The 16,412-nt window shown below is 42.0% G+C and overlaps 1 protein-coding gene across 4 annotated transcripts in view; it reads right to left on the reverse strand.

Annotated features, from left to right (window-relative positions):
• The window catches only part of ATG7 (autophagy related 7), a 250,861-nt gene that overhangs the window by 224,463 nt on the left and 9,986 nt on the right, over positions 1–16,412 (reverse strand). For 2 of the 4 annotated variants that reach the window (XM_019651070.1, XM_019651072.1), the window contains exons 2-3: positions 3,651–3,820; positions 3,128–3,182 (exon numbers count right to left, since the gene is read on the reverse strand). In XM_019651070.1, coding sequence (XP_019506615.1) covers positions 3,128–3,182; positions 3,651–3,810 — 215 coding nt within the window. In that variant the 5' untranslated portion in view covers positions 3,811–3,820. Of the gene's footprint in view, positions 1–3,127; positions 3,183–3,650; positions 3,824–6,048; positions 6,263–16,412 lie in introns of all 4 variants that reach the window. The other 2 variants (XM_019651071.1, XM_019651069.1) reach the window with 2 other exon arrangements.

Genomic DNA, 16,412 nt, shown 5'->3' on the forward strand with positions numbered 1-16,412 from the left:
ACTCGGCCGGCCCCACCACACTGTATTTCTGAAGCTGATGTTGAATAATAATGTATATCAACTATAATTATATATACATATAGTCACGGGACATGGAGTAGAGAGTGGGAATGGAGTCAGTGGAATTGTAATAGATTAGCATGATATCGGGTGGTGGGAGGGCAGTAGATGGGAAGGGGGGTTGTTTCTGTGCGAAGAGTGAAAAGGATAACTATTGCATTGTTCTGTATACCTGAAATTAACAATAAAACAAAAAACAATAAAAAAAATTAGAAGGAATATTACAAACTGCGAGTTAGAGATTAGGGAACTGAGAAAACGAAAAGAACTTATTCTGGGTAATTTGGCTTAATCAGCCATAGATACTAGGTCTTCACACTTGAAATCCAGGGCTATTTTCAAAACACTAGGGACCACGTTTTATTTGTTTGTTTGTTTTTTTAAGCTGAGCCATCCTGCCACCTATTGGCAGCTCAGCAGCTGCTCAGCTCAGGCTGGGAATTGAACCGCTGTTGCTCAGAGCTCAAACTCTTGAGCGAGCTCTTAACCAACTGAGCCACTCGGCCGGCCCAAGGGACCACGTTTTATTCTTGTTCGTGTCCCCCACTGCATACCATAAAGCCACACACATTGTGAGTATTCAGTAGCTAAATGAAAAAATATGACCAGGAAAATCAAGCAATTTCTGTGAAAGTCATAGATGCAGGGTCACAGAGTTTCTTATCTCCTTCAACTAGAATTTCTGGATCACTGAAGTTTAAGATGCTTGGAATTTGTAAGAAAATCGAGCCTAATCTCTGTGGACTGCTTTTTTCTATAATTGTTCCAAAGAACAAAACTATTAATATCTTTTTAAAACTAAACCTCAGGGCTGGCTCAGTGGTGCGTTGGTTAAAAGCTGGCTTGGGATGCCAGTTCTGAGCAGCAGGGCCCCGGTTCGGATCCCACACAGAGGCCAGTGACACTGCCCTCTACAGATAAGATAGTGAACAACAGCTCGACCTGGAGCTGGGCTGCCATGAGTCGCCAGTGACGGCATAGGCTGCAGCCCCTACTGCAGTGGGCTGCCATGAGCTACCATGTGTGGCTGGCAGCCAGTGTGAGCGGCTGGCAGCCGGTGTGAGCTGCCAAGAGCTGCCGTGAGCAGCCTTCCATGGGCCAGTGACCAATCTGCCTCACCCGGGAAGAGTGCAATGATAATACCAACATGGGCCAGTAAAGCAGCATCCTCCACAACTAGACTGAAGAACAAAAGGACAGCAACTTGTCTGTTCCCCTTCCTCGATTCCCCAATGCTGTTCCCCTCCTCCAATTCCCCAATAAAATCTTTTAAAAAATAAATAAATAAACTTCAGTCTAGTATCAGAATGAAGATAGGAGCAAGGCTAGCTCGTGATGAATGTTAGACTTTCCAGATTACATTAAAACTACACTGCTGATAGTCCCCACTGCGTCATCTTTAGATAATTTATTGCTTGTACACTATCTGTATTTTCCTCATTATTTTGCAATTGCTCCAAAAGTAAGCTAGTTTTTGCCAAAACAGGACAGAGATTACTAGGATATAATTTGTTTTGACAACTAATCACTAATTTATTATGGAGCAAGAAAGTTCTGAAGAGAACAAGAAACACCAACACATAACTTTTGAAGATATAAAGACTAACATTATTTTGCATCTATGTTATGAAATTTAATTTTGCAATGTGATTGAGATAAAGGAATAATATGTGTTGACTTTTGAAGAGATTAAAAAAAAATTCTAGGGATTCTTTATTTGAAATACCCTAACCTTTGACTACTGCCACTTTAAAAAACCAGGCAGTCCTTACACACACCTCACTGCCTTCCCAAAATCCCTCATCTTGACACTGCTACGGTACAAAATAGCAGAAAAAGTTGACCTCATTGGAGCCTTTAATTCTTCAACTCTCAATTGTCTTACAGTTCCCCATCATAGTTCCTACTCCACCCTTTTCTGTAGAATTCAGTTTGAGAGGACCACAAAAGCCCTAACCCACAAATCCAATGACCTTCGCATTGAACTTGGACCCTTCTGCTTCTGTTTTTGAATCTCTTTCCTTCCTGAAAACATTTCCTTCTTTGGTTTTTCTAACACTCTTCTGGTTTTTCCTCCTCTCTGACTCCTTGCTAGTTCTGTATCTTCTTGCCTTCTCTAATCAGGCACCTTCACTGTTCTGGACCTTTGTTATTCTTACACTCGAGTCTCTTCCTGTCTTACAACTTCATGATATTTTCTACATGGAAGACTCCCAAATCTAGTCTAACCCACCCTCCTTGACTGCTGTGTCTCCTGGGCATTTCAACTGCATGCTGTCACCTCAAACCCAACATGTTCTAAAACAAACTTACCTCCTCCTAAAATTGTAGCTCCCTCCTGGTTTCTATATTTCTGTACACAAAACGTCCCCAGCTACTCAGACTGCAACCTCATAAATACATCTTACCTTTCTCTCACCCTTGCTTCATATATTAGGCCATATGTGACCTAGGGCAAGCCATTTTACCTTTTGACCCATGGTTCCCTCATCTGAAGGGAGAGAGAAAAATCACACCCGGCAGACCTGAAAGGATTATGTGTGTATAAATGTCTAGCTAATTAAGTCAATAAATGCCTTTTTTTCTCTCTCCAGCAACTACTCATGGCCTCCAACCAGATAAAAAAATTATTTGAGGGCATATGTCTTATTACTTTGTATAACCCTATAATGACTTGCACAGTGGCTTATACACAGAAGTAGCCTAATAAACACTCATTGAGCCCGTGGATAGAAATAAGTCAAGAGGTACCAAGAAAGGATCACAAAATATTAACTACAATAAAAATCAGGAGAGATGTAATCTAAGTCTCAATCAATCTAGATGGTATCTGGCAACAAAGAGGCTCTGACAAATACCCACTGACAAAATAAAACAGATAGTCCTAAGCATTGAGCACATCTCTCTGTGTTATAGGAGGTAAAGAGAATCATGAGGAGCTGGGCCTGTTCACCAGGAGCTCCCCTAGTTTCCCTGTGGTCCATCTATGAGGGGGGTTAAGAATGCTCATTCCTTGCAAAAAGCAAACAGTGTTCTTTACTATAGATTTGCAGCAAAAAATACTCACATGTCAAAAGCACTGAACTCCAACGTTAAGCGAGCTGGCAGCCCAGCAGAATCACCTGCACAGAAGCAGTATCACATTTTCGATCATAAGTCAGTAATAGCAGTATTTGTAATGAAAACATCTGCAAATAATTCTGTTCTCTTTGTTGAGTCCAAAGTGCCCTATCCAATTCCTGGTTATCCAAACTAAATAGGAACTTAGCAGTAAATGACAGAGCCTTTGTGAATTTGAGAAATTTGCCATATATATATATTTCCAATCTCTGCCCCCCATCAATGCTAAGTAATCAGTATTAATTCTTTGGATTAATAACTTGGGTTTTACGTCTCCCTTCTTTTTCCCACAATAGGGGGAAAGAAGTGAAAAATGAACATGGGTCAAAAGTTAGGAAGTAAAAGAGAAACTAGTGAAGACCATTAATTATAGAAGAGAGGGGTGTCCGTTGTTAAAGGAAATCTGGCCCTATACTGGAAGGCACAGAAGATAATAGGAGATGATAGAAGATGGGGTTTAATTTGCCTACCATTGTAGTAATAACCCTTAATGTCCTTGGGAGCTTCATCCAGCCGATACTCATTCAGCTTCTTCTGGGTCAGCTCGTGCCAGAACCCAGCATCCAGGGCACTATTAAAGGGGGCAAACTGCAGTTTGGAGAGTCCAGGATCCCCTGTAGCTGCCGCCATTATCTGTTGCCTACTAAAACACAAAATAGAACACAATGAAATAGCACAAAACATGGTGAAAAAGAACATTTGTAATAATGTTTAATTAAAACAACAGAAAGGATGACGTAAAATTGTCTCTATTTGCAGATACCATTACTTTATATATAGAAAATCCTAAAGACTCAACCAAAAATCTGTTGGATCTAATCAATGAAATCAGCCAAGTTGCATAATAGAAAATTAACATGCAAAAATCAGTAGTGTTTCTATCTACTAACAATGAATTTTCTGAAAAAGAAATGAAATCAATCCCATTTACATTAACATCAAAAACAATAAAATAGGATGAATTTAACTAAGGAGGTGAAAGCTGTCTACTCTGAAAGCTATAAGACATTGATGAAAGAAATCAAAAGTGACACAAACAAGTGGAAAGGTAGTCCATTTTTGTGGATTGGAAGAATTAATACTGTTAAATCACCAATACTACCAAAAGCCATCTATAAATCCCTATAAAGATTTCAATGGCATTTTTTACAAAGGTAGAAAAAACACTCTGAAAATTTATACGGAACCACAAAAGACCCCAAATAGTGAAAGAAATCCTAAGAAAGAAGAACAAAGCAGAAGGCATCACACTTCCTGATTTCAAGCTACACTATAAAGCCAAAGTCATCAAAACAGTATGCTACTGGCATAAAAGCAGACAAATAGACCAATAGAACAGAATCGAGAGCCCAGAAATAAATCCCAGCATATACAGTCAATTAATATTGGACAAGGGAGCCAAGAATACTCAATGGAGAAAAGGCAGTCTTTTCAATAACTGTTGCTGGCATAATTGGATATTTACATGTAAAAGAATGAAAGTGGACCCATATTTTAAACTACTCATAAAAATTAACTCAAAATGGATGAAAGGCTTAAGTATAAGACCTGAAGCCATGAAACTCTTAGAAGAAAACATAAGAATAAAGCTCCTTGACATGGGTCTTGGTAATGATACTTTGCATATGACACCTAAAGCACAAGCAACAAAATAAAAAATAAACAAGTGGGACTGTATCAAACTTCTACACAGCAAAAGAAACTATCAACAAAGTGAATAGACAACCTACAGAATGGGAAAGAGTATTTGCAAACCATATATCTGATAAGGGGTTAATATCCAAAATATATGAAGAACTCATACAACTCAAGAGCAAAAAAGCAAATGAGCAAAGGTCCTGAAAAGACTTTTCTCCAAAGAAGATATATGAAAGGCCAAAGGTACATGAAAAGATGTTCAACATCACTGGTCATTAGAGAGATGCAAATTAAAAATGCAGTGAGATATCACCTCACACCTGTTGGGACAGCTATCATCAAGTGGACAAGAGATAACAAATGCTGGCGAGGATGTGGAGAAAACGGAATCCTTGTGCATCATTAGTGAGATTACAAATTGGTACAGCTACTATGGAAAACAGTATAGAGGATCCTCAAAAAATTAAAAATAGAACTACTGTATAATGCAGCAATTCTACTTCTGGAATATATCCAAAGGAAAGGAAAACATTAACTCGAAAAGATATCTGCACCCCCATGTTCACTGCAGCATTATTTTCAATAGCCAAGACATAAAAACAACCTAAGTGTTCACTGTTAGATGAATGGATGAAGAATCTGTGGTGTATATATACAATGGTATATTCTTCAGCCATTAAAAAACGAGAAAATTCTACCAGTTACAACAACATGGATGGACCTTCGAAGCATTATGCTAAGTGAAATAAATCAGAGAAAGACAAATACTGTATGATCTCACTTGTATGTGGAATCTAAAGAACAAAAAAAAACAAACTCAAGGATAAAGAGATCAGACTTCTTACCAGAGGTAAAGTGAAGGGTGGAGGGAGAGGGACTTGGAGGAAGGTGACCAAAAGGTGCCAACTCCATTTATAAGGTAAGTACTAGGGATGTGATATACAACATGACAACTATAACTAGCACTGCTATATGACATATAGCTGTTAAGAGAGTTAAATACTAAGAGTTCTCATCACAAGGAAAAATATTTTGTCGCTTTTCTTCTTCCTTTTCTTTTTAGTGTATCTATATGTAAAGATGAAAGTTAGCAGGGCCTAGTATGGTGGTCATTTCAACATGCTGTTTGCCTTAAACTTACATAGTAATGTATGTCAATTATTTCTCAATAAAACTGGAAAAAAAGAATCCAACCAAACAAACAAAAAGTATGAGAGATATCTGGGCTACCTGACGACAGAACTTTGGAAATCAGCCTGAGTGATTTGCCTGTGTTGTCAAGTTTAGCCTCCTCATGACACAGCTGACTTTTCTAAGTCATCCTTCCTGGCCTTCACTTTTGCGCATCTTCCTTTCTTGTTGAAGTCAGTCTGACTGATGCACTAGTGTTATTCTTTCTTTCACACTGTCATAGTCTCAGCAGCTTTTGCCATCCTGTGTGGTCCTAGAGAAGTTTGTAAGTACAAAACCCAGCCAGTTAGAAACACCACAATGCAGGGTTCTGAATGAGAGCAGTGTTTGGGCTTCCCAGCTGAGGAGAAAAAAACATTTCTTACTCCTTAAACATAGTACCTGCATTTCTCTGAAATCTCATCTTTATCTTTTAAATGCATGGAAATTTTGCACTTTTCTGTACTATCTTTAAATAGTTCATTTTCTCCCTCAAATCATCAAATAAATGTGGCCCTCCTGGCAATCAAACAGGTTATGCTGTAACTCCCTAGGTTCCCCACACACTCTCAGGGGTACCCATATCCCAGTCTGAGAAGCACAGCACTAGAGGAGCTTGGCCATGGCAAAAAGCGCAAGTTGATGAGGTCCCTTCACTTTCCATCCTGTCCAACTAACTGCCCTGTGACCAGACAGATTAATGTTTCTGCAGTGGAATGTATGAATAGTCATGCTAAATGGGATAAATGTTCTAAAAAGACAGCTCACTTCCACTCAGAGAGGTTTGAGGTTTTGCCTGAGTTTTGTGCCAAGGTTATTAAATAGCTTTCAGTTTTCCAAACTTGTTGGATTTTAGAATTAGGGATGAGAAGCTTTGGACTGATAGTAATGCTATGAAAAAATAAAAAGTTAGTATCCCATAAAAAGGGCTAAATCAAAAAGGAGGCGAGGCGTGTGGGGCAGAGCAGGAAGAACGCCTCAACTGAGCACTGTTATGTTGAACAAGGTGGGCGTGGAGGGGGAAGATGGGCAGAGGGTGGAAGGAACAAGAAGAGTGAGGGAACCATATGGCAGAAACGGGGCAGCATGAGCCTCGCTGTCCTTGGAGGGCTGGTACTGTGCAAGAGCAACACACACAAAGCTGAGCAGGTTACACAGTGAAAACAGATAGAGAAGGTTCAAAAGGGAGGCTGAAGAATTCTGGAATGGGATGCCAGTTTGCAACAGGAAATATGATAGCATTCTGCAGTGGCAAAATGGCTTTGAAGGAGGCAGATAGGGAAAAGCAGTTAGCAAGCCTAAGAATTTATGAAGATCTGGATTAGAGCTGAGGAGGTCAGACTGAAAACATAGAGACCCTCAACAGGGACAGTTTAAGAGGAAAGGTGGTCCCACTTGGTATTTTGGTGGATTCAAGGAATGAAAGAGAAGAAAAGGCACCCAGGATGTCCAGCCCTGACTGGCTAGGAGAAAGGCAGCTCCAACAACAGAAAAGACATCTGAGAGGAAGAGCCAGAGGCAGAAGAGTAATGATACATTGAAGGCACTTTCGGCAAGAACAATAGCAGGGTAAAGCGAAGCTGGTCCAGGGAAATGGGCTGGAGAAGGTGGACTCGGAGAGATTTCAGAGGCATTTACTCTGAGATAACACCTAAAGAAGGTGAGAATGCTTATTTCTTCAAGTTACTCAGAGAAAGAAAAGCCACAGCCCAAAAGAGTCCTAAAGAATGCGCACTATTAGCGGGTAAAAAGAAACATAATCAGCAGCACAAAGGACACGCAAAAGATAGTGAAAGCACTAGCTGGTACACCAGGATGGTATGTCTATCCACTGACCCAAAGCAATAAAAACGTTTGAAGAGGATGATGACAAATGGTGGCAAAGAACACTAACAGTAAGAAAAAAAAGAGGCCTGGTAAACGGCATTGGATTTTAATTTTTAAAAGAAGCTTGGTGGTGGCTTCCTGAAGTGCAATTTGAGGGTAGACTGTTAAAAACAGAACAAGCTGTAAGGGCAGGATCAGCATGGGGAAGCAACCAGCTGTGTCCCTGGCTGGTTCCTACTGGATTGTTTGCTATTGGATTCCTAACGGTGCTTGTTTTTTGACAGGCTTAATATGTTTGCCACATTTAAAAATTGCTTTGACAACAGAAATCTATTGAAGAATCAATGAAAATTCCACAATTGGAGGTGGGGGTGGGGTGGGGGGAGCTTAACAAACTCAGAAAACAAACAAAACGAGAAGTGGGAACTATAATAATTAAATATTTTTCTATATAACCGATAAGTTCAGTTGATCACAAAGGACAATGCATGGCTCTCTGCTGCCTTAGTCTGGATTTGCAGCAGCAGGCACCAGACAATGCCTGACAAGGGTTTTCAAACTTTTATCACCTTGAAGACTTATTAAAAAATGAGAGGGCTGGCCAAGTGGCGCGTTGGTTAAGAGTTGGCTTGGGAGTGCGAGCTCTGAGCAGCAGGGCCCCGGTTCAGATCCCACATGGGGGCCAGTGACGCTGCGCCCTCTACAGCTAAGATGGTGAACAACAGCTTGACCTGGAGCTGGGCTGCCATGAGTCATCAGCGATGGCATAGGCTGCAGTGGGGCACGTAAGCTACCATGAGTGGCCAGCAGCCGGTGTGAGCTGCCGTGAGCCGCCATGAGCAGCTGTCCATGGCTGGCGACCGATCCATGTCGCCCGGGAAGAGCGCAATGATGGTGCCAACTTGGGCCAGTGAAGCAACGTCCTCCACAACTAGACTGAAGAACAAAAGGACAGCAACTAGTCTGCACCCCTTCCCTGATTCCCCAACGCTGTTCCCTCCCCCTTAAAAAAAAATGATGATGACTGAGCTCCATCTGCTAGAGGTGAGAAAGGGAGGGTGAGGGTGGCCAGGAGTCTGAGAATTTGACTAGTGCCCCAGGTGACTCTGATTCAAGTTGGATGCTACCTTGATGCCTTTAGGCCACTGTCACTCTTACTTTTGGAGACCCCACCTCTAAATCATATCAAACATATTTAAATGCACCCTCATCCCATATTAAATATTTTCTGGCTTTTAACTGTTTGAAATGATTTTTATAATTGTGCACGCTTAGAATGTTCATCTTTTTTCAGGTCACTCCTATTTTCATAGGCCCCTGAATAATCGTCGCTCCTATGCACTGTGGCTGCAGTGACCAATGGAGAGACAGACCTGCAGGCAGGTGACCTGGGGCCCACACTTTAAGAAACGCCAGACCAGAACACCCTAACCGCCTCCTGCTTGGTTTTTGGGCCTCCAATCGTCCCCTTCTCCTCTCTCCTCCACAACGCAGCTAGCATTTTCTTTCTACTGTTGGCTTTTGAGTTTTCATGCTCAGTCCTCTCCTTAGTCTAAAAGCTTTCCCTAAAGCAAAATTATTCATTTTCTATATCAATTTCCATCTATATGTTAATGAATCCCAGGACTGTATTTCTAGCGCTAACCTTCAAACATATATTTAAATGTCTTTGAAAGTCAGGACTTGGATTTCTCACAGACATCTTGAATTCGACAAATCCAAAACTGAACACACCTTTTCCCAAAATTCTGCCCCTTTTCCTGTATGTCCTAATTTACTTAGCAATGCCATACATTCAAGGTAGAAACCTCAGAGTCATCTTCAATTTTTCTGCCTCTCACATCCAATAAATCACTAATTGCTAGAGGTTCAACCTTAAATAGTCCTCTGGAATGAGATGAAGATAAGTTACTGAGTACTGACCAGGACAAGGCACCTGTTACTTCTCCCAACTACCTTAAGAAGTTCCAGTTCCAGTTTCACAGAGGTTCAGAGAGGTAAGGAGTTTACAGAAGGTTGTATAGTTAGTTAAATTGGGGAATCAGGATTTGAATCCAATGCCGATACTCTTTATGCAACTTCATGCTTCCTGTCCAGGCTGGCTTTCCTTCTCTTCACTTCCACGGCCACACGTCAGCACCCCCACCTCTACACCTGACCATGTAGCGCTTCCGCTCCTGCAGTGCTATGTTCACACGTGACTGACTTCAGTCTCTATCTTCTCCAAACAAGATGTGACACACTGCCACCAGATCTGATCTGCACAGGTTGACTCCCTTGTTTAAATAAACAAACAGCCCTTATTGGCCTTAAGACTCAAGAGTCAGGTGTCATCGCTGCCTTAGCCTGCTAGTTTCTCAAACTTAGGCCTTTGCTGATGACCCTGGAAAGCTCTCCCACTATCTACCAGGAAAAATCCTTCTCATCTCTTAAGATCCTTTACGGAGCTCTCATTAACACACCCAGTCAGTGGGTATCAATGATTTCCTTCTTCATGATGACAAATGAAAACTTCCATTAGAGCATTTACCACCACGAATCATACTTTCTTTTTAGATCATACCCTTTAAAAACTTTTAAAATACAGTCACCCTCCCCTCCCCTCGCTTATCCATGGGGGATATGTTCCAATACCCCCAGTATAGGACAGAGGGATGATTCACGTCCCCAGTGGGGCAGGAAGGCACGAGATTTCATCACACTACTCAGAATGGTGTGCAATTTAAAACTCATAAATTGTTTATATCTGGGATTTTCCATTTAATATTTTCAGACAAAGTTGACTGCAGGTAGCCAAAACTGCGGAAAGTGAAACCGCGGACAAGAGAGGAGGACCACTGTGGCAGCAGCAGTGGTAGGAAGTGTGCTAACCGAATGCTTATTCTGTGTGAAGCAATACACTAAATATTTTACATATTATCTATGACAATCCCAAAGTTGCTTTATTATACCTACTTTACAGAAAAGAAAACAGAGGCGCTGAGAAGTTAAGTAACTTGCCCAAAGTCACACAGTTTGGAAGTGAAAGAGCTGAGTCTATAACCCAGGTCTGCTGGCTTCAAAGCCCTGACTTTCGTCACTCGACTATAATGCCTTGAAAGAAGAAGCACCCCCACCCTTTCTCAGAACCTTTATATTGCCCTTCAGCCCCACACATGCTAAAGAATAACCAATTGTTTTGAAAAACACTTACATACTAGCCTCTTCTACAATCAAGTCAAAAGAAAAAGACAGGGGGGCAGAGCAGTCATCCATAATGGAAGGAAATCAGCACAGCAGCAGACAGTGGTACAAATGGATCTCATTTGAAATCCTCCATGTGATGGGTCATCAGGCCTCGACACACTTTAGTCATCCACAACTCACTCTTTTTTTTTTAAAGATTTTATTGGAGAATTGGGGGAAGGAGAACAGACAAGTTGCTGCCCTTTTTTTTGTTGTTCTTCAGTCTAGTTGTGGAGGACGTTGCTTCACTGTCCAAGTTGGCATCATCATTGCGCTCTTCCCAGGCGAGGCAGATCAGTCGCCAGCTTCTGGACGGCCGCTCACTGTGGCTGCTGGCTACACATGGTAGCCCATGGCAACCCACTGCAGCAGGGGCTGCAGGCTACGCTGTCACCGGTGACTCACCCTAGCCCAGCTCCAGGTTGAGCTGTTGTTCAGCATCTTAGCTGTAGAGGGCAGTGTCACTGGCCCTCATATGTGGGATCCGAACGAGGGCCCTCTGGTGTCCCAAGCCAGCTCTTAAACAACACGGCACTCGGCCAGCCCCAAAACTCACTCTTCAAGTTCAATGGCCACTTGTTTTCATCATCATTTTAACGACCTGCTGAGGTCATCAAGATGGAATTTTACCAGTGCCAGAGACAAAAGGGAAAACTCTATTTCATGCAGCACTTCAGCAGCTTGGGAAAAGGGACTCAGGATGACCACTTAGAAGATCACGGACAGACATAGTAAGAAAGTAATTTGCGGGCTGGCCCAGTGGCATGTTGGTTAAGAACTGGCTTGGGACGCCAGTTCTGAGCTGCAGGGCCCCGGTTCGGATCCCACATGAGGGCCAGTGACACTGCCCTCTACAGCTAAGATGGTGAACAGCAGCTCGACCTGGAGCTGGGCTGCTGTGAGTCACCGGCGATGGCATGGGCTGCAGCCCCTGCTGCAGTGGGCTGCCATGAGCTACTGTGTGTAGCCGGCAACCAGCGTGAGCAGCCAGCAGCTGGTGTGAGCTGCCAAGAGCCACCATGAGCGGCCATCCAGAGGCCGGCAATCGATCTGCCTCACCCAGGAAGAGCGCAATGATAATACCAACATGGGCCAGTGAAACGATGTCCTCCACAACTAGACTGAAGAACAAAAGGACAGCAGCTTGTCTGTTACCTTTCCCCGAATTCCCCAGTGCTGTTCCCCTCCCCCAATTCCCCAAAAAAATCTTTTAAAAAAAAGTAATTTGCATAAGAGACACATCCTTCAAACATTTTCTGACTTATTTGGTCTTTAAGACATTCCAAACAGAACCCAAGAGCCTATTTCACAAGAGGATATATTTGGTGTTCAGCTGCTAAACTGTTGGTTAATAGGCTAAGAAAACGGGAAGGTCTCAAGCAACAGCAGCATGTGATAAGGAATCAACTACAAACATCTAAATAGGATACTCAAGCATAAATGTTTCACATAGGAACCTACCCATCTAGGTCACATTGCCATTTTCCCTAAACCGGAAGGGAAGATTCAAGAAGTAATGATCCGAAGGAAATTCTGGAGGGAGAGGGAAGTGAGTCCTTGGTACAAAGTCATTCATGTGTAACTAACCTAGATCCAAATATGACCTGCTTCCTGAAAATTAAGGCTTGCCTATATAACCCTAGATCAGCGGTTCTCAACCTGTGGGTTGCGACCCCTTTGGGGGTCGAACGACCCTTTCACAGGGGTCACCGGGTACTCGTATGTGGGCGTATCTGCATGTGGGCCTGGAGACGGATAGAGGAGCGGTGTCTCGGTTCCTAAGACCATTGAAAATATGTGTTTTCTGATGGTCTTAGGCGACCCCTGTGAAAGGTTGAGAACCGCTGGACTAGATGGTGCAGGTGGGATTTCTGGCCTCTGCTTAGCTTAGAAAGCTAAAAGATTATTTCTATCAACCTTCAACACTACATACACACATTCAAGGGAATAAACTGACAGAGGCATCATTGTAAGTGTGGCTCAATTTATTTCAAACTATTTCTGTCATATTCAGGATGTGAAACCCACGAGTTACACAAGATGGGATTGTGTCATTTCCAGTGAAAGAGGGGAGGCTTTGATGAGGATTCAACACTGTAATGAACAAGAATCCCAGCAGTATAAGAAAGCCAGCGGTAACCAAAACATCCAGTCAAGATTAAACCGAAAAAGCAGATGGGTGGTTAAGCAACAGAACCCTCTGGGGCTGTGTCTACCACCCAAACTTGGCACAAATTTCAAGCTTTTATGAAAATATAAGTCATGCTCAGCAACAAGTAGGAGATTAAAAAAAATAGCCATTGTATGAGTATTTATCAAAGTTTCTTTCCAAATGGACCTAAACCTTGTGTTCGTGCTGTTCTTTCAAGTCAAAACCACACCGGAAAATGAGTGTTAGTGGTTGCTTCTCAAGAAAGAAGCTATGGGGTCAGGAGACAGCGGTGTGGAGGCACTTAAGTTTCACGGTATGACCCTTTGGCCCTTTGGATTTTGTATTCAAAAGTCAATGAACTTTGTATATGTGGGATCACAAATAAGTAAAATAATTAAAGAAAAAAGTCCTAACTCGATGGCACAAAGATGGGGGAATGAGAGAGAGAAGGTTGCCAGCCGGACTGCTTTAGTGCCAAGAGAGAACACCTGGGAGAGCCTTGATGCGAGAACCACGTCTTACTCATCTTTTTTCAGCACTTAGCACAGTGCCTAGAATACGTTACGAGCTCAGTAAATGTTGACATAAAATAATAGCTCTCTTGCCCCCAAAGGGCCAACGGATGGATGCTATAGTGAGGAAATTTCAGCGGAGTTTAAAAATTATTAATAACCTAAATTGTCCAAATAGGAAATAGATTGACCAGAGAGATAATGAATTTTCCATTAGTGGAAGTGTTCAAGCATATATTAGATGATTATTTGCCAAATAATATTGCACAAAGGATTACTGTATCAGGCAGTCAGGCGAGACCAGGGGTTGGCAGGCTTTTCCTGAAAAGGGCCAGATAGTCAGTATTTTAAGCATTGCAAGCTGAAACAGTTTCTGTCATATTTTCTTCTTCTTTTTCACAACTCTTGAAAAATGTAAAAAACATTTTTAGCTCATACAATGCACAGATCCCGGCAAGATCTGACCGGCAGGCTGTAGTTTGCTGACCCCTGGACTAGATGACCTTCCATTGGAGGGTATGGAGGGTAGCAGAAATATGCAAGGATTGCAGAGGGTGAATGAAGTATTATAGATTGCAGCACCAGATAGATTCCAAGGCCACTCTTGCTGATCCACAATATGCACCTTGTAATGCTGCAAATACATCTTCATGAACTGGTAAATGCAGTCTACGCAGAATACTCTCACACATATGTCAGCATCATTAAGACAAAGTGAAGCTCATTGGTATTTATTGAGGCTCATAACATGCAGGAAAGACCGCATCCACGGCATTCCACATTGTAAATAGGCATGCTACCACAACTCTGACAGTTTGCTTCGTTACTTTCTCCTGGACCCCATGTAAGTACCCCCCAATTTCTCTAGTGCCACCCTGGTGGCTCTGCCACACCCCACCTCTGACTTGATGCAGAATAGCATCGAGCTGCTTGATGCTCCTCTAATACACTTGCTGTCCTACCTCCATAACTCCGAACCAACAGCTCCCTGTCTAAAAGGCACACCAGCTTCTGTGACTGCCTGGCTCTTTTCAAAATCCAGCTCAGAGGTTTTCTTCTCTAGAAAGCCTTCCCAGGGCTGCTTCTCACTCTCTGTTCCTCTCGTCAGCTACAGTTAATCACTTCTGTCTTTAACGTACCTCTACATTTAGTATTGTTCAGTTCTTTGCTTTTATGTCTGCCTCCATTCCACCAGCCTGACTGTAAATTCTACAAATGCAGGCCCTGGCTCATATTCCTCTCGGGATACCATAGTCCCTTGCAGAGTGACTCAAATGTTACTAAGATGGATTCTAGACACCTTTTAAGATAAATTCTAGAAACCCAAGAGAAAGAAATAACCCAGGCTTCTGTGATTGGGAGGATAAACTCTACACTTGTTACCAGGGAATATGGAGAATGAAGTAGAAAGTCAGGAAGAATATATGGAGATATGCTGTATGACTTAGAAGGTCTCTAAACCTATTATTATTTTCCAAAGACTAAGTAAGGTCTTAGAGGACAGGAAACATGCATGTACAAATCAATGTAAATAAAACCGTACTCAACCAAATGCAAAAGTAGTAAAGAATAAATCTCTCTTCGTGAAAGTGTTTCCATGGTTATATAAAAGCCTACATTCACAGTCTCAAACTATCTCTCCACAAAAAAATTTAGTAATTACAAGGGAAAGAAAAAGTGACTCTACAGTGACAAACTCTGGCAGATACCGTCTTAATGAAGGGATCAAAGTTAACACCAGCAGTAATGGGACAAATAGACATTGTGTGCCATCCAACAGAATACACTGAAAAGAACATGTCTATAGTATTCAGCTGGAAATACATGAGCTGGGGCAAATTCGGGGGAAACATCAGATAAACCCAAACTGAAAAACATTCGACAAAATGACTGGCATTGGTATATAATCTTTAAAAGTGTCAAGGACTTAAAAGTCAAGGGAAGACTAAGGAACTGTTCCAGAGTGAAAGAGATTAGAAAGACATGATGACTGAGGCAACACATGATCCTAGGTTGATGCTCTGCTATGAAGAATGTTATCGGGGCAAAATCTAAATGGAAGCTCTGGGAGAGGGGTATATGGAAGGTCTTTGTCCTAATTCTTGTAAGGTTTCTGCAAGTTTAAAATTGTTCCAATGTAAAATATTAACACAATTTTAGCGCTTGCACACACTGAACCTATGCTATGTTCACCGGGCAAAAACCAATCAATGTGACAGAAATTAGAATAATTACAGGGTGGGGTGGGGCTATTGACTGGGAAGGGGCATGAGGAAGCCTCCTGGGGAGCTGGAAATATTCTACATACCCTGAGCTGGATGATGGCTACAAGGCACGTGCATATGTAAAAATTCATGAGCTATATATTTATGATGAGTGTACTTTACTATATGTTACACCTGAACAAAAGAGTAGAACAGAAAACCCTATATTCAAGCTATACCAATCCTACAAAGAACCTTCCTATATTCACCCAACAGTTAACAGACGACCTATTTAAACCTAGTGAAAAGACATTCGTTGCTCTAAATAAGGGGTTTATATGAAATATCATTTCCATACTTTTTTTCTAGCATTTTATTAAAGATTCTAAGGTGGAAGTATTTTGGCTCTGCTGCTAATAAAATTAATTGGGGCCAGCCGAGTGGCGCGGTGGTTAAGAACTGGCTTGGGACGCCAGAGGGCCTCGGTTCGAATCCCACATATGA

The sequence above is a fragment of the Hipposideros armiger genome, unplaced genomic scaffold (genome assembly GCF_001890085.2).
Source record: "Hipposideros armiger isolate ML-2016 unplaced genomic scaffold, ASM189008v1 scaffold_152, whole genome shotgun sequence".
In the NCBI taxonomy this organism is placed as follows: Eukaryota; Metazoa; Chordata; class Mammalia; order Chiroptera; family Hipposideridae; genus Hipposideros; species Hipposideros armiger.